Source organism: Danio rerio, chromosome 22 (genome assembly GCF_052040795.2).
Source record: "Danio rerio strain M-AB ecotype USA chromosome 22, GRCz13ab, whole genome shotgun sequence".
Taxonomy (NCBI): Eukaryota; Metazoa; Chordata; class Actinopteri; order Cypriniformes; family Danionidae; genus Danio; species Danio rerio.
Genome location: NC_141042.1, coordinates 42291282 through 42315542, shown reverse-complemented (window position 1 = coordinate 42315542; position 24261 = coordinate 42291282). Strand labels below are relative to the sequence as shown.

Genomic DNA, 24261 nt, shown 5'->3' with positions numbered 1-24261 from the left:
ATTCATAATACTGACAAGTTTTTGGATGGGTTGTGTTTCATGGTTTAATAAATTGGAGCAAGCTTTCAGAAATGGTGTTTAAGCAATTGAGGAAAAATGCAAGTCTGTGCAAATAAACTCATTTTAGAATGAGCCTGCTTTATCAAAGCTCTTCTAAATGGGCTTGGTTGTTTGGTTTCTCTCTATCCTCAGGGCTTGAGTAATAAGTGTGCAATGATAATTGACATTAAGCGTAAAAGTGTAAAGCACAAATAATGATTATAGAGGTTCAGACTGTATTGGAAAACTGTATTAGTCTAAAAGAGATTCATAAGGTACTCTTAATTTTCAATGCCAGGAATAGATTTGTAGACTGAAAGCTGTTCATCTGCACATGCGGTCATGTAGTTTATGCTATCGGGGTTGTTTTGTCAGCTGTTTTGGGATGAGCTGTTCAGAAAAGTTACAGATTTGTGAAAATTTGATGTCTCATACTACATGTTCAAGGTTTCATGTGTTTATTGATGGATGTATGTTGATTTAGAAATTATGTAACTGATATTGGCATAAAATGACATTTATGATATTTTGGAGGATTTGCTTATTTTAATAACTATGTTGTTTGCCGTTTGTCACAGCCACATTCAACTCTGATATCTTGCCCACACAGCCAACAGCAAAAGTGTTCCTTATGCCAGACGTGGCCACTGGCCTCCTGCAGGAGCATGTCAGAGAAGATCAGCTGCAAAAGAAAAGCAGAGACAGAGAATTAATTGATGTTTATTTCACACACATGCCACATAATATAGTCCTCAAATGTACAGTTGAAGTCAGAATTATTAGCCCCCATTGGATTTTTTATTTCTTTTTAAAATATTTCCCAAATGATGTTTAACAGATCAGGGACATTTATGAATATCTTGCCTAATTACCCTAACTTTACCCTAATTACCCTAGTGAAGCCTTTACATGTCACTTTAAGCTGTATAGAAGTGTCTTGAAGAATATCTAGTCTAATATTATTTACTGTCATCATGACAAAGAGGAAATAAATCAGTTATTAGAGATGAGTTATTAACACTGTTAGACATGTGTTGAAAAGATCTGTTAAACAGAAATTGAGGGGGGAAAAAAATAAACAGGGGGCGAATAATTCTGACTTCAACTGTACATCATGTTTCTTTTTACATTGATAACTAAATGTACGATATGCCACTGTCCATCTGTAAGAATTTTTGGCAATGTGTACTAATTTACTCTGGGTTATTGGTCAATATAGGAGATTGTGGAAGTTTATCAGAGGTTAGTTATTAATATTCACAAAGCATCAAGGTTAAAAGTAGCTTTCTCAGCACAGAGCTCTATTAGGACAGCAAGTCAACTGGCAAATACACACATGGGTTGGAGCTTGAGAATCTCTCAAGAGAACTCATATTAAGAATCTCAAGCAAAGCGCTGCAGTCACCAGTTCAGTGGTTTATTTCAGATCATGCATCACATTTTCCCAAACATGATGGATTGCACACCATATTGAATACGCCATACAACAACATACAATACTCCATATACAAATCTATGCTGATGCCAACATCATGTAATCCAGGGGTGTCAAACTCAGTTCCAGGAGAGCCACGCACAGTTTAGTTCCATGTGCTTCACCACAGCTACCTGTTCAAACAAGCCTAAAGAACTCAGTCAGGGGTGTTTAATTAGACTTGGAGCTAAACTGAGCAGAGCTGCAGCCCTCCAGGAACTGAGTTTGACACCAGTGATGTAACCCATCTTCCCTATCAGCAGAAGACCTTTCTCTTTAGCCTGGAGTGGAGCAGAAGTGGAGACCCAGATACACGGTTACAGAAATACGTTTATCCACCGGTCACATGTTTAACACTTGACAGCTTACAACTGAGTTTAAAACAATTTAATAGTTACAAAACTACAATTAAGAAACAAATATTTTCTTTTTTTAACTGGATTAGAATATTTGTACCTGTCAGTTTACAGTATACTGATGCTGTTTTTCTGGGCTTTATTGGTGATAATGGTCAGGCATGTTGGACCAGTATTGCCTTTTTAGCTCAAGTAGAGGACAGAAACTAACCAGACAGTAATGTGTGAACTGTGGAGCGGGACACAACTAAAAAACCAAAAACAAATGCATTTTATTTGACAAGTCTACTTCTTTTGTTGTTGCTCTTATTCTTGCCATAATAATATATTATCTTTGTAGAGCAGCACATGTTCTGTCGTCATTAATAATTTAATACATTTTAATAGGTAAAAGCAGGAGATGCATCAAAGTTTGATTTTTAAAAATCTATTGAATGTTGATGATCTTAATAATCATTAAAATAATTTAGAAAAATAATTTGTGTAAAACTACTGAATGATATTAATGACATGACGCAGTCCAGAAACTTTCTCCTTCTCCATTTATCCACACTGTAAAGTCCTTCTGTGGCCTTGTAGATTTCATTAATATTAATATATGTAGACTTTATTTAATAAAACTAACATCCTGATTTTAGGGCATTTTTTGCTTTGAAATGACTTAATGTCTGTAATAAAATCTAATCAACTATACTATAAGAATTTAGCTATTATATTTGAATAATTTCAAAAAGAGAAAATATTGGGTAAATCCAACATGATTGAATTGAGCATTTTCAGACTAGCCAGAGGGCTTAAGTCAGTATGTTTAGCTGAGGAAAGGCTGAATTTTAAAGGATGAAGAGTTTGCCATTCACCAGACCATTGAGACAAGATGGCACCGACTCCTATGTTGGCCACATTGACTTCCACGATGAAGGGCTGCATGGGATCTGGGTGTCTGAGGATGGGTGCTGAGGTAAACTGTTGCCTGAGCAACTCGAAGGCTCGGTGGACATCAGTGTTCCAGCTCTTTTTGTTTGCAGAACACTTTGATTTTGCTCATTATATATCATTTTACAGCTGTTTTTATTTTTGACAAATATGGTCATTATGGGGGATTGTGTGTAGAATGTTGAGGAAATCAAGCAATTCACTCCATTTTGGAATAAGACTGAAGCACATGTAGAGAAAGTCAAGCTCCATTAACACTTTACAGATGCTCTGTATGTAGCACCTAAAATGTGGACCATTAAAGTGATATATTCTACTCGAGGGTCCATATTTTGATTAAATATTGAGTATATTGCACAATAATACCGGCCATAGAGATGACTGGTATGGCCATTCAGGCACTGGACAATTCACTTAAATGGTTGTAAGAGTACTTCTTTTTAATTTTCTTTACATATAATTTATATTCCCCTCTGAGCTACAGTATATACTCATGCTCAGCACCTTTACTTCAGATTTTGTCAAACATATATTAACATATTAAGCATATGCATGTGTAGATGACATGTTTTATTTCAGTGTGTCCAGTAGTATTGCAAGTTAAATTAATCCACACAGAGCCTAAGCTCGACCAAAATAACATCTACAAATGAGAAGGATTTACGTGTACCTCATCACAGCCCAGGCAGCGAGGTCTGATGCTCTGGCAGTAATGGCGTCCACACAGCAGTGCTCCTTCCTTCCAAAAGTAGATAAGATCCACCAGAGCCTCACCACACTCACCGCACACAAAGCAGGCGGGATGCCACAGTCTCTCGTATCCAGCCCTGTCAGCATACACCACAGGTTTATCCATAGCTGCCAACTGGCCACATCCACTGCAATACTGAGAAACAGACAGACGGGAGTAGAGGAACACATCAACGGCAGGATAATAAGATGAAGCGGTGAGATTACAATTACTTTAAAAGATTTGAACAGAACATCTGGAATAAATCCTCTCTGATCAGTGTGGATCATTTCATCAATAATCAATAGACATACTAATAGATATGCTGGCATAGACACTGTAACCTATAGAAACTGCCAATAGTAACTTAATTGACAGTTTATTAAATTCAATATAGAAGGCATGACTGCAAATTCAATTCAAGATGACAACGCTGAAAATGACCATCAATAAAACACTGCTGCCATCTACTGTCTATAGAGTGTGAATGTGAGCAGTATGAACAGAACTCGGATGTTTTACATGCAGGTCATCTCAAGTGACCGACCTGCGTCATTCATAAATCACGGGATACTGTAGCATCCATGGGACGTGCACTTCAGCATCTCGCCAGTCATCCGGGTGCTTCCTGCATACTGCTTTTCAAATTCTATGAATTCAGACACTCTACTCGGCTTGCATAGTCTTTTTAGTGTACTATATAGTATGGAAGTATGCGATTTTGGACGCAGTTTTACAATAAATTTACTTCAGCTAGACTTTAAACGCAATTGTAATGCTAGACATTCATAAATAGATTATACATCATTAACATTTTCTCCACTGCACTCACATATTCAGTCTCATTGCTGACAGGAGACTCTATTGCTCCATCAGGGGTTTGCTCTGTTAAGGGTGGATCTGGCTGTTCTTGGGAAATCTTTTCATTCCTCTTGGTAGTACTTTTTTCTCCAGGTAGGGCAACTTCTCCTACTCCTAAGGATTCCTCCTTGTAAGATTTCACAAACTGAGCCATAACTTTCAGCTCGGCCTCAGACAGGCTGTGGCAGTACGCAGGGTCATGATCATAGGCAGGAAGCTGTCTCGTCAGTTGCTTGTGGCGATATAAAGATCCTTCAGTGCCAGCCACAGGTCGTCTTTCCTCAGGCAGAAGACTCATGTACAGCATTGCCTGGCAGACAGAATGAAGAGAAGAGCATGTGTGTTAAAATGCACAAACACAGACCTTTCTTTCCAAATCAGCAGAACGACGTCTAAATCAGTCTAAATCGTGTTCAATTTAAATAGTCAAAGGTTCACTTTGCTCAAAGTGCCAAAACATCTCCGGCCCAGGCTCATTGGAAATAAGTGTGTCAGCCTATACTTTTGCAAACTGATGTTGCTCCCACGGTTTAATTAGTTGGACACTTCCACTGCCCCCCTAACAAGCTAGCTAAATTCATGCAGCTCAACACCGGCCCACACCAGACACTTACATCCCACCTACATACCACATGCATTGATGGCACTTGGGCGGTCCGCTCCTGTTTGCCAGATGTGGACCACAATTAAGCCATAGCAAGATCACATATCAGCCACAATGTAAAGGTTCGAGATATAAACAGTGTAAAAGTGAATTTTAACGGTAATACACTGAGAATGCAGACTACAGGAGTGGGCTGTAAGAACACACTATAATGGCTGACAACCCAGCGGCCAGCATTTCTCTGCAAGTTTACAACAAAATTATAATAAATAATTATATTATAATTATAAATTCTAATATAATTAAGTATATTACGGCCCAAATCTGCGGTTTGACCCCTATAATCATCACCCCTTACTGTTCTAAACACTCACCAAAAGTGCTCCGTATGTTTTAATGAGTCATGAAAGACCAGAACACATGTTGAGCTGTTGACAGACAAATCTGTGTCCCGTGCTGCTATAAACACTGTGAGGACACATATCTCTCACTACAAGGTGAAAATTGGTTGTTTTTGTGTTATGTCCAGCAAATTCATTCTTCTGGTTTGAAACTAATAAATAAAGCTGCATCATGGTGATTAGATCCTGGTGTGTATTTCAGCGGGGAGACTGGCTGTCTGTACCTGCGAGTGCATCGAGACGTCTCGGAGTGTGCTGCATTCATTCATGAGAAAGACTTGGCCCAAACCAATCAATCTTTGTGCACCTCAATGAGAAGGTAGTGCTCGTCTTGAAGAATCTTTTGCGATTGACTGAGCTTAACCCAACCAACAGGGTTTTTAAAGGCAAATGTAAAAGGAAATGCAAGTTTTACCATGATTTTTCTTGTTTTGGGGACCCACCCTTCACAGGTAGCAAAACCAAGTGCTCTGCATCAACTATAACACACTACAAAGTGAACTGATCACAGCAGAAAGTTTGCCTGAAGATAAACATTTGAGCCCAACACATTCAATCACAAATCATAGACACTCTTCCACCCTGTGTGCTGTTGGGAATGTTTTCATCCACTCTGGAAACACTTCGAGTCTTAGGCCCAATCCCAATTCCATTTTTGCACCTCTTAAAATTTTACCCCTAAGAAATGAGACAGCACTACAGGACCAGCACATGTCATCATGATCGCTTAATTCATAACCCGATGGTGAGTGCGGCAGCTGTATATTATTTGGAGTTTATCTTTAGGAAATTACTGAAGACATACATCATGTTTTATCACAGTATCACTGGTATTTAAAACCCTCAGTAGAATTTTCATAGTTTAAGAAGAACAAGTTGGACATTGGAGGTCTTGTCCCCCTCGATGCCACTTCAAGTCAAAATGCAATAACTGGATTAAATAGACAAATGGACTGTTCAGAAGGCTAAATAAAACCAGTCAGAAAGCTGAAGATGAACAGGCTTTAGTGGGCACATAGGCAGAATGCTTTTAGTGAAAATAAAGGGCTTAATTCCAGGACAAGGTCCAATACCACACAGCGACTCCCTGCTGAAAATAGAGCTTTGTGCTAGATAGGCAGGCTCTGCGGGATGTTGTACTCCCTGTTGGAGATAGCAGAAGCAGTCGGCACATTCTGGAACCATAATAAACATTTCAAATCCCCAACCTAAACTGGCATCCTTAATTCCACCTTTCTACATGGTGATGATGAAGATCCCATCAAATATGTGAGATCAGTGGGGCAAATTCGCTTGTGGCTTTTTCCATTAAGTCAAAGGTGAGGTATGTGCCCAGCGACATTATTAAGCAAGACTCTTCCATACCATTGAGTCATGAAGAGGACTATTTTTAACTCAGCTTGCCGACATTTGCCAACAAAGGCCTATAAGACTTGTAAAACATATCAGACTGGCATTTGACCAAAAACACCAGCGCTTTTATTATCGGACTTTAAAGATAATTCTACACAGCGCGAGCTGAAACTGCGGCCTACTCTGATAAAAGCAGCCAATCACATGACCTGAAACTTCCTGGGCACAAGACGTCTCTTAACAACTCCTGAAGACTCTGCAGAAACTAATGCTGTGAAACAAGCAAGTCCTGCAGAAAGGGAAAACTGGGAAGATCCAGAACATCAACAAACGGAGCGAGTTTCTATCAATGAGCTTTCGTTTCACACTGAACAACATTCAAGGACTTGGCATTAATATTACATGTGAAGTCAGACGAATGAATTCTGCTACATTAAACTGCACTTAAGATATGAATGTATAGTACAGTAATGTTGTGATGTAACGTGCAGTAATGACATCTTCACGAATGTTAATTCTGCATAGTTTCAGTGAACTTTCGAATGGTTCTCTTACCAGTTTCTGGGTGAGGCCTGTTGGGGCCCAGTCATATGTGACCGTGTTGAACGTTGGGTCTTTACGAGAGACCACTGGGTTGGTGACAATCATGCGATTACGTTTATAAACCCTTGTGCCATCTCCTCCCTTGACCTTGGCTGTGAGGTGGGTATAGCGGGAGTCTGCCAGCAATCTTCCTACCTTGAGGTCATCTTCATTGTTGGAAATGAATGCGTGTTCGTCCTGACTGCATTGGCACTTTACGCAAGCTTTTCTGAAAAAATACAAATAAAAAAATATAATAATCAGTTTTTAATAGCACTTCATTATTATTATTTTTAATTAATGAAATGATTACGCCCTGCTTGTGTTTAAATTAAGTTACTTAAACCTTCAGCACCAATCAAGCCACTATTTTGGATTCCCAAGGACTATAAAGAACACCATATTAGACCAACAATCAAACGTTTTCAGCTTTGCATTGCATCATCATCATCATCATCATCATACACTACATGATGGTTTTCTCCAACCTGAAAGACATGTAGTGGTAAATTATCACAATCTAGACTTTATTAATACACTGGACTTAAACATATTAAGTTTGCATCAAGTTATTAAAACGTTTGCAATTTTTAGTTTTCACCTTTCATTTCTAGACATCAACCAGAATTTAATTACGCTTTAATTAATTGAGGCCTGGAAACCGGATACCTCAAGTTCTTGTAGTGGTTCTGTATGCTCTGACATTAGTGTTGCATGAGCTACGTATCACCAAGGCCACAGCAGAAACAAAGAATTTACAAAGAAACACCAACATACACAACTACAGTTATCACACACACACACACACACACACACACATCTTCTCATTTTTATATTTTCAGTCAAGAGAATAAATTACCTCCAGGAATGTGGCTGGAATCCAGGGCAGATCCCTTTACATGTCAGACACGCTGCACCCTTTCCTGCTGGCAGTGGCCCCTTCGACATCTGGGGAAAAAAGAGGAAGAGGATTATTCACAGAACAGCAGTACGAGGAACTCGCCGAAGAAGAGGAATTGACCAAAACTCTGACAGTAAGTGGTGAATGAGGTTCAAGAAGACGAACCAATAACCACCACTAAAAAAAGAAAACCTTTAACTAGCAAACCAAGAACAAACTCTTACTGTGAGTTCAGAAATCAGAAGGAAACAGTCTTTAAAGGGCATTGGTGAGACATCAGTGTAAGACACAGATCAGAGCTGCAGATGACGCTCACTCACATCTCCAACAGCCTTCATAATATCTGGCTGTTGATCACAATTATCTGATCCAAATGGCTGATCTTTCATCAGAGATTACTATAGAGCAAAAATAGCAGCACACAACAATAAACAGACCACAACAGACCATATGCAGCCATGGTGGTAAAGCCTCTCAGATCTTCTGAAATGGCAGCTATATTTGACACCGTGATGAGAGAGTGTTGGCACCACTCACTAACTCAAACGTTAAAATCACAAAGATAACTCTGAATCAATATAGCGATCAGTAGAAGCTGAAGCTTTCGAGAAACATGTACAGTAGAGCAAACCGGTCAACACTGAGATGTGAAAATACGGACATCAACTAGCTGACAGAACACATAGCAAACATCAGACAGCAGGCAATAAATGAAAAGGTGTAGCCTATTAAAATCAATGAGCTATACAATTAACTCAAGTTATAAACTCTCGTTCACTTTCTGGTGTTTAAAATTAAACACGCAGGACGGACATGCATATTATTCAGTGTATTGGTTGTTTAAACAGACTAATTTCCAAAGGGTTTACTTTTGCTCCTCTTACAGAAGCTGATCTGGGCACTAGAGCCATGTGATTAATTACAATCGAATCGTCATTTTAAACAGCGCTTAGTTAAATCGCAAGCTGTTATATGAATTATATATGCATTTAATTTCCCCTGCCCAGAGCAAAGGTGTGACTGCCGTCTGTGTGTGACAGTCGTACTAGCCAATTGAGTGAGCACACCCTCCAATCAGAATTGCACAACAGAACTGTGTGGAACGCCCACGATAAAGACAAACAAACAGGAAAGCGCAGACCAGTGCACATCTGTAATATGGGAATATCTTGGTTTCATAGTCAGACACTGATCAAACTGTGGTCATCTGTGAGAATTGTTGCCACAGCCTGAAGAAACACAACAAGCAGCACCCAAAACAGCCCCACAGGCGGCTACATTAGAAGCGTCTTGCTGAAGTCAGCTGAAAGTCCTGCCACTGGCACTCAATCGACGAGCAAACAACAGCAAAGTACAGCTTCAGTGCTGTTTCAGCCATGTTACATGTAAACAGTGTGACACAAACCAAATAGAGGACGAAACACACTTCCTTCTGTTCTGCCCCAAACACACCACAGCTAGAGAAATAATTAAAACATGGATTATTCGTTCATTTATTAATTTAAAGAGAAGATGAATGACTAGACTAGCTGTAAAACATGTATACACCCTACACACCAGAAATATGGTTCATGTAAATTCATGTGTCCAATTTAAATAATTTAGACTTTTGTTATTATTTATTTGTTATGTTCTTTTGTTTTTTTGTCATTTATCTATCTCCTGTATTATTATTATTATTATTATTATTATTATTGACAGTGTTAATATATTACATATTTGAAGTGCTTTGGCAATACTGTACTGAATATCATGCCAATACAGCAACTTGAACTTGTATCTTTAAAACAACAACAAAAGTTGTTAATATGTTTATAATATATAAATGGAAAAAATCCAATTGTCACTGGATACTAGAAACGAATCAAGAAATAAACATACAGCACTATAAAAATATCACCGTAACATGAGATGCAAATCAAAATGTAGACTGTAACACTGCTTATTATTCGTTTATCATTGTTTAATCCTAAACTGTTGATTGATAAAATACTTATTATTGGTTTTGTCATAAATTAATAATTGTTAAATATAGCTGCTGTTAATCAGAGTCTCCGTTCACTATTGCAGTCATTTGTTTTCATATGCTTTGAGAGAGAGAGAGAGAGAGAGAGAGAGAGAGAGAGAGAGAGAGAGAGAGAGAGAGAGAGAGATTTCCTTTTGCACATATATCTTTATCAGATGGCATTAGCAGTGTCCGTTTCCTTGTTGTTCTTGGATTTGTCAACAGTCCCGTTTTAACGCCCCGTTTTGGGAGGATTTTCCAGAAAGCCGGACGCCAAACTGACTGCAAATGAAGCTGGTGAACTTCACAATCGGCGTATTGTTGTATATTAATGTTCGGACATGGCAACCGAGGCACAAGCGCTTCCCACAAAGCTTCTCTCAGTTTGAGAATTTAGGCGAAAACTGCACCAAACGCGGTATTTCCTGAAGCTGAACAAAGCCGAGAACCACAACTAACTTTGCTGGAGGTTTAACCAGAAACTCAGTGAAAACACGCATTCACAAGCAGAGTTCCGTTTGGGCTTGAGGTCAGACACAAACCTTCACATGGCCAACATCTACTCTGTTAGAAAAGAAGGACCTGCACTGAAGTTACGGCATGTTAAGGCTGATTTCAGACAGAGGGTGTTGTGTTGTGTTGTGTGTTGGTGTTGTGTTGGTTTGGTTTTGCGATCTCCGTCTGCCTGCTCACCCTGACTCACGGTTTGATTCGTGCAGGAATGAGACATTACATCACCGGTGTGTTAGACAAAAGCAGCAATATTGTATCTCAGTGTTATTTTCTGCTATATAGATGTAGATGTGCTGTATATGAAATAAATAAACATTTGTTCAGCTGAATAATCTAGTGCTGTGCAACAATAAAGACCCTTTACTGTAAACTCGTGCTTGTCCTTATGAAGATGCTCGTAGCATCTGTTCATGTAAATAGTTGAAAATGCTAACACATCACTTACCTTCTGGAGTTTATTCCGCGTTATGGTGAGGTGAGGTGCAGCTCCTGCCGCTCTCCACAGCTGAAGTGCTCGGTGTGCTCACAGTTCTGACTGACTGACAGTAATGCCCGCGCGCTCTGATGCTGGAGGGAGACATTACCTCACTCGTGAATGTGAGCTGAACACACAGAGGCTCACGTTTCAACATTTTTCTTGTGTTGTTCCTCAGGACACTCTCTGCATTTACATATTTAGAAGCAGCCTAAAGCATGAGTGTCAACCCTGCTGCTGGAGACCTGCCTTCCCGCAGACTTGAGTTGCAATATCAATCACACCTGCCTGCCTGGAATGATCAAGTGCTGTTCAGGTCCTCATTAATTGGCTCACGTGTGTTTGATTAAGGTTGGAGCTGAAGGTAGATCTCCAGGAACAGGGTTGAGCACACCTAAAGCAAAGGCGTCAGTCAGAGAAAGGAACAAAAATGTTGGAAATAAATAAAGCAACACCTATAAACATTACTCATATTGTTTAGCATCTACTGATAACCTCACCTGACACTACAGATCCCATCACAATCGGGTAAATGTTACTGTAGCAATTATTAAAAATGCAATCATAGGCATAAATAATTAAGGATGCAACATTTATTTTCCAGTCATGCTCAAATTATTATAAAATTGTCAAGAAAGTAAGTCTCCTCTATGTTTATGTAATAAAATATGATCTTGTGCATGCAATCTAATTACATCATTTCTAATTACATATTAATAAGTAGTGCCCTGTCAACTCACACCAACCCTAAGCCCAGCCTAACAGTCTACCTATAATCTGATGAGGAATAGCTGGCATGTAGCTGCAGTGTAACTTACATTCAACAAACGGCCCATCAAAACAAAGTGTGACCCAACAAACACACATGTAAAAAGGATACAACTATGTAACTGAAGTATAAACACAGCTAAAGAAAGGATACTAGAGGCAGAGAGGTGTTTCGTGGGTCTGTATTTTTGATAGAAAACACATCGTTTATAAATCTTCATTTGTTTACAGAGACGTCACGTCATGAGCACTTGAATGTACCCTTGTTCTTCTGCACATGATGTGCAAGAGCTTAAGAGACAAATAACACCTGTTCTGCATAACTGAACACTTACTCCAGCGGTTCTGATGTCTGTACAGTAATCAGCATCGAGCATTATCTGCTAACACACTTTCATTTCTTCTACAGGCACTGAGATTCATCCTGAATGTTTTAAATGGCTCCGTGTAAAAACGGAAAGACAGAAAATAATACATTTACTAGACAAGCACTAGTCTAATGTAGCAAAACAATGCCATTTCTGATTTTATTGTCAGTAAAGGTCAAACATATGTGGTGTACTGCTGTAGTTTACGTGTGATTGACCTGCAGAAACACCACAACCAGTAACTGCATAACTCAGCACATGAGCCCTCTCTCAGCATGCTGACTGACACCGCGCTACTCTTTCATCACTCTGGCACTTTGTGAGGGTGTGAGAGTTCTGTGTTTGTTTCACATGATGATTCGTGGTTCAGGAACAGAGTCTGTGATAGATTTATGAGGCAGAACGTTGGCTCCGTTGATGTAGAGTTCATCATTCACAATCACATCTTCACCCAGAACCGTAACGTTCTCCATTCGCACCTGAAAAACAATCACATTACCCAAATGAGTCAAAGAAATCCCAAATAAGCCAAAATTCCAATTCCAATTCCAAAATGGAGTAAATTGACTGATTTCCTCAACATTCTACACACAATCCCCCATAATGAGCATGTGGAGAGAGTTTGAAATTGTAGTAAATGTAATAAAAATAAAAGCTGATAAATCAGATGTACATCAGTATTGACAGGCTTTAGCTTGAAGCTCTACATGGAGCTCAGGTTCATTCTGTCTCCACTGATCATTCTGGAGATGTTCCAGCAGCTTCACTGGAGTTCAGCTGTGCTCAATTCAGCTGATGGACATGATCTGAACAGGCTACACCTGTCTATATAAGGGCCCAGGGTTGACAGTGCATGACAAAGCACAAACCAAGCATGAAGACAAAGGAACTGTCTGTAGAGCTCTGAGACAGGATTGTCAGGAGGCACAAGGCTGGGGAAGGTGACAGAAACACAGAGGAGAAGCTTACAGAAGGACAACCATCTGTGCAGCAATCCACCAATCAGGCATCTGTATGGTAGAGCGGGCAGACGGAAGACACTCCCCGCCTGGAGTTTACCATCTGAAGGACTCTCAGAGCATCAGAAACTAAACTCTCTGCTCTGATGAGACTCAAACTGAACTGTTTGGAGTGAACACCAGGCGTTACGTTTGGAGAAAAGCAGGAATCAGGCTAACAGCATCCCTACAGTGAAGCATGGTGGTGTTGGCATCATGCTGTGGGGATGTGTTTCAGCAGCAGGAGCTGGAAGTCTAGTCAGGATAGAGGGAAAGATGAATGCAGCGATGTACAGAGACATCCTGAATGAAGACCTGCACAAGAGTGCTCTCCACCTCAGACTGGGGCGACGCTTCATCTTCCAGCAGAACCCAAAGCACACCGCCAACATATCAATGGAGCGGCACAACAACAACTCAGTAAGTGGCCCAGCCAGAGCCCAGACCTAAATCCTATTAGGCATCTCTGGAGAGATCTGAAAATGGCTGTACACCGTCGCTTCTCATCCAACCTGATAGAGCTTGAGAGGTGCTGCAAAGAGGAACGGGCGAACATCCCCAAAGACAGCTGTGCAGAGCTCGAGCATCATATTCAGAAAGACTCGAGGCTGTAATCACTGCCAAAGGAGCATCAACAGAGTCTTGAGCAAAGCCTGTGAACACTGATGTACAGGTGATCTTACAGCTGCTTATTTTTAATAAATCTGCTGCAATTTCTAAAACTCTCTTCTCCACATGCTCATTATGGGGGATTGTGTGTAGAATGTTGAGGAAATAAAGGAATTCACTCCATGTTGGAATAAGGCTGTGACAGAAACTGAAGCGCTCTCCACACTTCACAGATGCTCTGTATATATTGGATAAAAAATGACTCCAGATCCCAGATTGCAGAAGAGGTGCGCTCTCACTTTGAGCTCTGTTGTTGAAATTGTGAAACTCACCCACTGCCCAACTGAGGAGCTCCATCCCACGATGCAGGACTCCAGCCAGGAGTGGGAGCGTATGTGTGCCCCCTTCAGGATGGTACAGCGCTTCACTCTCACCCCGTCCTCCAAAACCACCCCGGCTCCAATCGTCACATTTGGGCCAATGGTGCAGTTCTGCCCAATCACTGCTGTTGGGTCCTGGGTTACATTTATGGTATGTTTCATTATTTCAGTACAAGCATCAAATTCTGCAGAACAATATACATACTACTCATCATCTTAGAAGATTGTTGTTAATATTTTTGCAGCCTCTAATAGTGTCCAGTAAAAACCTGCAGGCAATAACAATCCAGAGTCGTCTTCATGTTGTTAGACACATATCAGGCCTCATTCGTGAAACATGAGCATACTATATTTCTGTTAGAAGCTACAAAAGAAAGGTACAACAGCTCCCCATACCACGTTTAGATGCTGCATAAACCATCTGTGTTCGTTCTGGTGAATATTTTACTACTCTGTTTTGTTTTGTCTGTCTCTGCATTGCTTTAACCGGGTAAAAGCTCAAATCACTGTCACTCTTTACCCAGCTGTCCAATCAGGGGAGGAGGATTGAGACTGAGCAACAAAGGAGAAGTCAATATTCCCGGTTAGTGCATTTTTATATTCGGTGATGCTTTTCAAAATGAGACACCCTTAATCCCGTAGTGCTATGGATTACAAATCCCGGCAAGCAATGCGTCTCTGCTGGGAAAAAACAACATGTACCACCACAGGTTTTCAAGAGACCCTGACATTTTGAACTTTAATTTGCACATTAACTGTATATTGTTTGGAATTATCAAACATGCTGGAGCCAAACCCTAGAAGGGAGTCCAGAACATTCCACTGCATATAAATGAGCTGTAATTTATAGATGAGATTCGGCCATGCTAGTTGTGTAAATGGGTACACATGCACCATTTACACGAGGAACTGGAAGTCATTAACATAGATGTTTAATTACGTAATGTCATGTTTACACAGCAGGTGGCGCAGTGGCGCAGTAGGTAGTGCTGTCGCCTCACAGCTCTCAGGTCTCTGGTTTGAGTCTCGGCTGGGTCAGTTGGCGTTTCTGTGTGGAGTTTGCATGTGTGTGAAAGAGTGTGTGGGTGTTTCCCAGAGATGGGTTGTGCCTGAAAGAGGATCCACTGCGTAAAACATATGCTGGATAAGTAGGTGGTTCATTCCGCTGTGGTGACCCCAGATTAATAAAGAGACTAAGCAGAAAAGAAAAGGAATGTTTACACAGCATTTGTGAATCCAGAGAGTTCTCATGAAGGTCTGTTTTTATTTACTCCTACTCTTCAATGTTTTATAGGCGAGAGGCTCATTGTCTGTCCATAGCGACAAGTATTTGTCACAGTAAATTTATTAGTATTTTTCTATTAAATAAAAGACTTGATTATATTAAAGTTGAACTAATTTTGAAAGGATTGACTACGACTGGTCCCGCATTAGCATTAGCACATGATTCACCAATCAGACCATTCCCAATTCACTATGAATAACCAGAGTTAACTTCACCTTAAGGAATCCCCCTTTCCACCTCTACTCCTCCCCCTTTTCCTAGATATGGTGACACGGTGGCCCAGTGGTTATCACTGTTGCCTAACAGTAAGAATGTCACTGGTTCAAGTCCTTACCAGGCCAGCTGACATTTCTGTGTGGAGTTTACATGTTCTTCCTGTGCTCTTGACGGTTCCTTACCCCCATCCAAACACATGCGAGATAAGTGAATCGACTACAGTGAACCTAAATTGGCACCACAGATGAGCTCTTAGCCAGCAGTATATCTGTAGCTAACCCTAATTTGTCTTTAACAAATAAAAACAGGGGAGTTCTCCAGACCTACCTAAGCTCAAACTCCCCTCTCTCCCTGCAAAATGAGGGAGCCCCAGGCTCTAGAGTTGTATGAGCTCAGGGCTCTCTCCCGGGTCAGCATGCCAAACAAGCTTTATAATCAATCATCAGCTAAGAGTGAACTCCTGATAATACATAACCTGTGGAGAGGACGGAGGGAGAGTATTGTGCAGAGAGCAGAAAACAATGAGAAAAAGCTTCACACCACAAGAACATTTCCAAGAAAGCCGGGTCCAGCGCGGAGCCTCTCAGGGGCCTGCTGCCGTACAGATTGCAGGTACATGCACATGCCCGTCAGGAAGTCTTTAGGCTGACCAATGTCCATCCAGAAACCTAAATCACAGACAACTGACTTAGCAACTGACTGACTCCAACAATATAGATGTTAAGACACACACACACATTATGCAGAACTGATCCAACAGTCATTTATAGCACAGGATCAGTTTCGGTCACTCTTGCACAAGAAGAAATAAATTATTGAATAAAATAAAAGCTAAAACGGGAAATAGAAAATACAGATATAGAGAAACCTCTATACAATACAGAACCCATAGAGACTGAACAATGCCAGGCTTTATAATGTGTGTAATGCTCATATGATTATTTAGATGGGCTCAGTAAAATGATACCAAAGAACATTTAAAATAATAAATGAGGTAAATACAGCAATACATGCACTTATACTGTAGACAAGCAAGTACTGATGCATTTGTCTTAGAAGAGGTCATGAAATAGACGAGGTTACTCCAAATACAAAACTGCTTCCAGTGTCAAACTACACATGAATTATTGAATTAAGTTCGCCAGTGTGATTTAGGAGATGAACAGTTCAGGGTTCTTCTCGACACACTCTTTAAATAACCTCATCCTCATGCGAGTGTTAATGAATAAAGATGTTGGGTTGTATATTTTACGTCATGCCAGAGGCAGCTGCATTGTATTCCTCCATCAAATATTTCACTATATTCATACACTGAAATACCACAAACTCACTGAGCATCAGTGGAACAGTGTTCAAATCCTTTACCTTGCAGCTCCATGGCATACAGCTGTCCCTCCTCTGCCATGACAGGAAATATTTCCTTCTCTATGGAAGTGGGTCGCAACTGAAAACAAAGTACAGACACAATGTGGGTCTCTCAGCAAATGATAAAGCCAACGTGCATCCAATGAAGATCGAGTCAAAGCAGCTTCATATAGAGCAGGGATGTCAAACTCAGTTCCTGGAGGGCCGCAGCTCTGCACAGTTTAGTTCCAACCCTAATTAAACACACCTGATCAAAATAATTGAGTCCTTCAGGCTTGTTAGAAGCCTACAGGTAAGTGTGTTGGAGCAGGGTTGGAACTAAACTGTGCAGGGCTGCGGCCCTCCAGGAATTGAGTTTGACACCCCTGGATATCCCTGACATAGAGGATCATAGTGAATGTAAACAGCGTAGTTCAGTGTTTCAGTTGAGCTCAGTTCAGTTGAGTTCAGTGTGGTTTAATAATCATCCATGCGCAGCTCCACAGATGCAAGCCAGTGGCGACAGCGGCGAGGAACAAACTTCACCAGTTGACCAAGTGAAGTTGGACACGAGCATTCTCTTCTGGCCAAACTCCCAGTGTGAGCTGCAGTCTCCATTTAGAGCTTCACGCCAATGGCTGTGAATACTGATGCTCATGTGATTTCACAGCTTTCATTTGTATTAAATTTGCATTCATTTCAAAAACTCTTCTCATTGTCATTCTGGGGGATTGGGAATTTAATTCATTTTGGAATAAGGCTGTAACATAAGACAATGTAGTAAAAGTGAAGCGCTATCAAAGCTTTCCGTCTGCACTGTAAGTCCAACACTACTGCCGTGTAGGAGATGAGTCTGCCTCGGCTTACCTTCCACTGTAGATAGTGTGGTGATACTCATTTAACAAAATGGCTGAATTATAGTAGAGAAGTCCACAACTTATTGTTTCTGCATTGATTGAGACGACCGCATCTTGAGCAAATGGTGAATGAGAATGAGGATGACAGAGAACCATCTCATACAATGCGGTGTCGAGACTGCATTATCAGCTGTGGCAGCAGCAGAGGAGCAACTTCATTCACATGTAAAGGCAGTAAATTAAACAGCGTAAATCATTTGAGTTTAGGAATGTTCAGGGTTCATTGTGACTCGGCTGAGCAGAGTTCTGTCGTGCACTGCTATCCTGGAGAAGTATCTTCATTGAGCTCATCATCAGCTTTTCTTACGGCTGTATGTCCACCAAAGTGTTTTTCCCCCAGAAGTAAAACCTTTTCCTTCTTTTCACCAGTTTTTAAGCACGCCACATGCTTTAGAGCCCAAGCAGTGTTCAGTGTTCATCTTTAAGATGGTGCATCTGCAAACTCAGTGTTTTCAGAAGAGCTCTGACATTCTCACCATGCAAACGGCAGCAATTATTCTACTTTATTTTCACAAACGCTATTAGTTTGAATGTAGTGCTTGCTAGAAATGATCATTAAATTTGTACAGTAGATACTGAAGATTCGTGATTTCCTTCGTCATAAACTACAGGCAGAATGACTGTACACAGCAATATTCACATCTGGATTGAAGCTGATGGGAGATGTACACTCTTAAAAGATCCAGTGCATGCAATAACGGTGATTTAAATGGCATTTGAGTCTGTGGCACTGACCTGGATTCTTCTCAGCATGGCAGGACTGAAGATGTACATCCCCGCATTGATTTTGTTGGAGACAAACACTTGCGGTTTCTCAACGAAGCGGTGTATTCGCCCGCTGTCCCCTTCATAAACCACCACACCATATTTAGACGGTTCTTCAACTTTTGTCACCTGAAACATCAGACACATGTGACGTTAGAAATGATCACATTATCATTTAAAAAGATTATTAAATAGATAAAAGGAAGGGTTATTCAGAGATGAAAGCTTAACTGAATTAAAAAAAATATATATATATCAAATAGAAAAATATATGTTCTATAAAGAGTGAATGTGCAGCTGAAGTCAGAATTATTCACCCCCTTAGACTTTTATCTTCTTGTTTAAATATTCTCCAGATGATGTTGAACAGATTGAGGAAATGTTCACAGTGTGTCTGATAATGTTTGTTCTTCTGGAGAAAGTCTGATTTGTTTTATTTGGGCTAGAATAAAAGCAGTTTTTAATTGTTTAAACAGCATTTTAAGCTCAATATTATTCGCCCCTTTAAGCTATATTTGTTTTGGATAGTCTACAGAACAAACCATCGTTATACAATAACTTGCCTAATTACCCTAACCTGCCTAGTTACCCTAATTACCCTAGTGAAGCCTTTACATGTGACTTTAAGCTGTATAGAAGTGTCTTGAAGAATATCTAGTCTAATATTATTTACTGTCATCATGACAAAGAGGAAATAAATCAGTTATTAGAGATGAGTTATTAACACTGTTATGATCAGACATGTGCTGGAGAAATCTGCTCTTTGATACACAGACATTAGGGAATAATAAACAGGGGGTGAATAATTCTGCCTCCAGCTGTATATGAATGAAAGTTAGTCTTGGTAATTTCTACGTGATGTTTTAAGAATATGAAGTCCCTCAGTGCTCGGCTGAAACTCTTCTTTCCCCCACTGTATGGGCATATTCAGACACAGACTGCATTTCACACATGATTTGATGTTTCTAATAGAAAATAAATTGCTTACAACAATGGTGCCCTCTCTGCCGTGCTGCTGGTGGAACTTGAGCATGTCGTCGAAGGGGAAATCGCAGATGACATCACTATTGAGAACAAAAAAGGGCTCCTGGTTGTCGGTCAGCAGCTCACGAGCCAAAGCCAGAGGCCCAGCTGAAAACAGAAACAGATTCAGAGTTCCACACTGCCTGACGACTGCGACACCACAGCAAGAGTCACCCACCGGTTCCTAGAGGCTCTTTTTCATGTGAGAGGGAGATCTTTATTCCAAGCTGTCAAAATCACAAATAAGATCGTGTTACTTTGTTATCAGGCATCCTCAAGACCATCAATGTAGGATTTATCTGCGTGACAGATCTTACCCTTTGCTCCTGGGCTCTCATCTCTCGCTCCAATAGCTCAGACATGTAACTCACAGCAAGGATGACATGACGGACTCCAGCCTGAACACAGAGGCACCATTGGATGGTAATTATAAAATGTAATTGCTTAGAAATAAAACGTTGACTGTGTGAAAGACTGCCGTCAGTTACCTTGACCAAAGCCTCCACCTGATGCAGCAGAATGGGTTTGTTGCAGAACTCAACGAGTGGTTTGGGCACAGTGAGGGTGAGCGGCCGTAATCGTGTGCCATAGCCACCGACAAGAATCAGAGCTTTCATTATAGGTCAGTATCTATTGCAGATGGGCCCGGGTGCAATCATCTGAGAAGCACCAAAAGAAACACTTAAACTCTCTGTACAGTATGACGGTGCAGAGTAGCAGTACATTATTGAGGAAAAACAAAGACGTTAGATGCTAGATGCTAGACCCCATTTACTGGAGCACGAGCACCGCTCCTGCCTGACACTGCTCTGCTCGTCCCGCTCGTGAACATGCACACTGAGAAATAGCAGCGGGGAAACAACACACAACAGATCATTCTATAAAACATCTCTATTTAGTTTTCTATAGAAATGTCTGGAGAATTTTATTCAAGCGTAATTAATATTCATGCAAAAGAGTTCTTAAATGATCTCAGCATCACTCCAGCTGTGTCCAGTTACATTTAGGATTCATTTCTGTTATTTATTTAGTGTAAAAATTTTACAATAACCATAACACTGTACATTTTTTAAATAACTGTGTATATATATATATATATATATATATATATATATATATATATATATATATATAGGCCCGCAGCCAGGGCGGGTTTGGGGGGTTTGAAAGACCATAACCATCCTGAGGCTAATCCAGCACAAAATAGTGCTTAAAATGTCACTAAAATAAAGTAATTAGACCTTGAATAACTGTAAAGATCTGAAAAAAAAAAGCCCTCGTTTAATAGGCTGACTACAAACCTGCTATACATACATTCGTTCATTCATTCATTTCCTCTTTGTTTTGTTTTGTTTTAGGGGGAGCTGTGCCCCAGTAGAGCAAATAAAATGCAAGGTGAATGGTCTGAATACTTTTTATGCCCACTGTACAGAACACACACAATATCTACAAGGTACAAATCTGTCCCTCGGTGCACAGGTGTGTGTGTGGAGCATACGGCTGGCTGCTTTTTGGGAGGCCTAGTTAATGGCTATACATTCTTCTTTGGCCCAATATCTGTCATGTGTACAGAAATAATGCTGATATGAGATATGAAACAGCTGGCAGTTGGCAAATATATCGGGTGGAGATGTTTGTAAACCTGACAGTGCCTCACCAGCCACGACACGACACGACACATTCATTAAAATACTTTCTGCATAGTATAACAACACACAGTCACAAAAACAGAGAGTACGCAAGAGAGTCACACCTACTGAGGTAAAGTTGGTTGTTTACCATGTTACTGTGAATGGTTGGTCAGTATTAGCATGCCGGTGTGACTTGAAAGCAACATGAACACTATCTAGTAGACTGATCAATGCTGTACTGTGATCATCAATAGCTGCTAATGTGGTTTCACTATTATTAAGGTGGTTTTATCTTCACACATTCATTCAGTGACAATGTGTGACACACTCCCTATATTGTTGACCACAGCACTTTGAGTATCTGGTCTGAATTAACCTGCCAGTGTGACTTTAAACAACATGAACACTATCTAGTAGACTGATCAATGCTGTACTGTGATCATCAATAGCTGCTAATGTGATTTCGCTATTCAGAATTTGAACAGAACACTGCTCTGACATTATATTAGGGAGAATGTCTGAATGTGAAAGCAGCTTTACCTGTATGTGACACCTGTATGTCCTGCTAGGACACGCCCACACAGTACACCTGTAATACCTGAAAATCATGTCTTGTCCATCTTGTACAGAGTAAGACTGATATTTCATTTGTCAGATACTAACTAGCGTTAATTCTTGTTAAATTAATAGCAATAGTGTCGTGAAGTGCATTGTTCTGAACAGTATGAGCAGGTGGTTCCACCGATGAGCTTCATTCATCTCATTCATTCCAGTTGAAGGCGAAAATAACATGTTTTGTCATCACTTTGTAATTTAGACACAATTTATATTTGTCAACAATTAAATATTCATTAATATTAATAATAATAATCACATTAATCATTGATCTGCTGAATAACTCCTATGGCAGATGACACACTAATAAACTCACCCAGCAAACGATTGACCTGCTGCTGTATTTATTTCGTCTGAATCACGGAGAAAGCTAGGCGACGGTTCTGAACTTCTCTTCCACTAATAAACCGTGTTCACTGCTCGGTGTGTGCTCTGTCAGACAGCTTTAAAGACCCATCGCGCTCTACGAGAAACTCAGTTCAGTTCCGCACACAGAGGAGGGCGGATCTAGCAGTGACGTCATAGGTCAACAGTCTGTACCAGTATGTGGAGGCGTCCTCAGATCTTCGCTTTACAGTGATGTTGATTCCACACTGTCCTAAAGTAAAGTGCATGATTAAGAATCAGTTTATGCTGTGATACTTCACGACAGGGTTTTTTATAACGCCAGGCGCACACAAAATAATGCATCAAGAGCCAATGCTGGTTATGGCCTCCCCCGTTAAAATAACACAGCCAGCCTCACGGACCAATCGCTTCATAACAACGTGGCGCGGAAGTGAATAAGAGCCGCAACACCCATTTCACACGAAGAGTCGTCAGCAGCAGCGGCGCAGGAAGAGGGATGGACATCTGTCAGAGTGACATGAGTCACGATTCTGAATTAAATCATGGAAATGATGATTAATGTCATCTTGTCTCCTGACATTATCCCCTAACCCTGAGTCCCAGAAGACCTGTTCAGTAAACGGTTGCGTTTCTGTTCTCAACCATTTCATCAATGAGAATAAATACAAATGTCTACTATATTTTTCTGGAGCTCAGTCCCTGATTTATCAGAGGTCACCACAGCAGAATGAACCTCTAACTACTCTACAACTTGCTCCTGACAGGGATGAAGGAAGAAGAGAAAGCTAATGTGTCAAATGTCTAAATCACTGTATTTAAAAACTAAATTAACAATATTTTAAGTGTATTAAGATGTTCCCTGATACTTGGGCAATTTGTTTCTATTGTTTGCAACTATATATGTATATATATATATATAATGACAATTTGCCAAATTCTGAACAAACATCTTCAATAAATGTGATAATAATAAACAAATATTATAAATATAAAATTGCACAAGACCTGTGATTGAGATCTTTTATTTGTCTTGTGCAATTTTATATTTATAATATTTGTTTATTATTATCACATTTATTGAAGATGTTTGTTCAGAATTTGGCAAATTGTAATTATATATATATATACATATATAGTTGCAAACAATAGAAACAAATTGCCCAAGTATCAGGGAACATCTTAATACACTTTTCTATGTTTTTTGTTTTTTATTATTATAATTATTTTAATGATTATTGAAAATGTTTCAGATGTTTCTTCACAATCCGGCAGTTCTTTTTACAGTTTTGACGTGTGTATTTTAGGTATTGTCTGGTATTTGTCACATCACGCTTCACGGAGCCCATTACTAACCAACATCAGTGTTAGGAAAAAGCTAAATGTTACATTCTAATGTTATTTAAAAAGTGTTTAGATTTATTTGAAGGCATTAGAGCAGCCAGAAAAATACCTAAATATAATACCTAAACTCAGTTATTACTGTGAAATTGGTTACATTTTGAGAAACTCAATAGGTTATATAACCTTTTCATCATAGTAAAAGTAAAACAATAAAGTGTCAGGCTTTCATAAGTGAGGTTTTTCTGTGATATTGTCCGGTTGGCATTTATAAACCCTCATAAACCATCAGGCTACAAGGCCTACCTGTCATTACATTTACTTATTTATGAAGCCTATTTTAATCACTTTTCCAGGTTATTTTCATTTTTAGGGCCGTGAGCTACAAATCAAACTCGATATGCTGACTGTATTTAGCTCTTAAATAGA

The 24261-nt window shown here is 39.9% G+C and overlaps 2 protein-coding genes across 4 annotated transcripts; both read right to left on the bottom strand.

The window, feature by feature from the left end:
* Positions 1-480: 480 nt before the first annotated feature.
* Positions 481-11503, bottom strand: lmcd1 (LIM and cysteine-rich domains 1). Of its 2 annotated transcripts, none has more exon segments than NM_201070.3 (6): positions 481-721; positions 3473-3688; positions 4365-4703; positions 7307-7562; positions 8193-8281; positions 11198-11503. In NM_201070.3, coding segments are annotated over 5 exon segments (1029 nt in total). In that variant the 5' UTR covers positions 11198-11503; the 3' UTR covers positions 481-592.
* Positions 11504-12161: 658 nt separating this feature from the next.
* gmppb (GDP-mannose pyrophosphorylase B) lies at positions 12162-22633 on the bottom strand. 2 transcript variants are annotated; one of them, NM_001003491.2, is given in 10 exon segments: positions 12162-12842; positions 14303-14485; positions 16392-16519; positions 17217-17295; positions 18848-19006; positions 19866-20008; positions 20079-20127; positions 20218-20298; positions 20389-20559; positions 22463-22633. In NM_001003491.2, coding segments are annotated over 9 exon segments (1083 nt in total). In that variant the 5' UTR covers positions 20518-20559; positions 22463-22633; the 3' UTR covers positions 12162-12710.
* Between the last annotated feature and the right edge of the window lie 1628 nt (positions 22634-24261).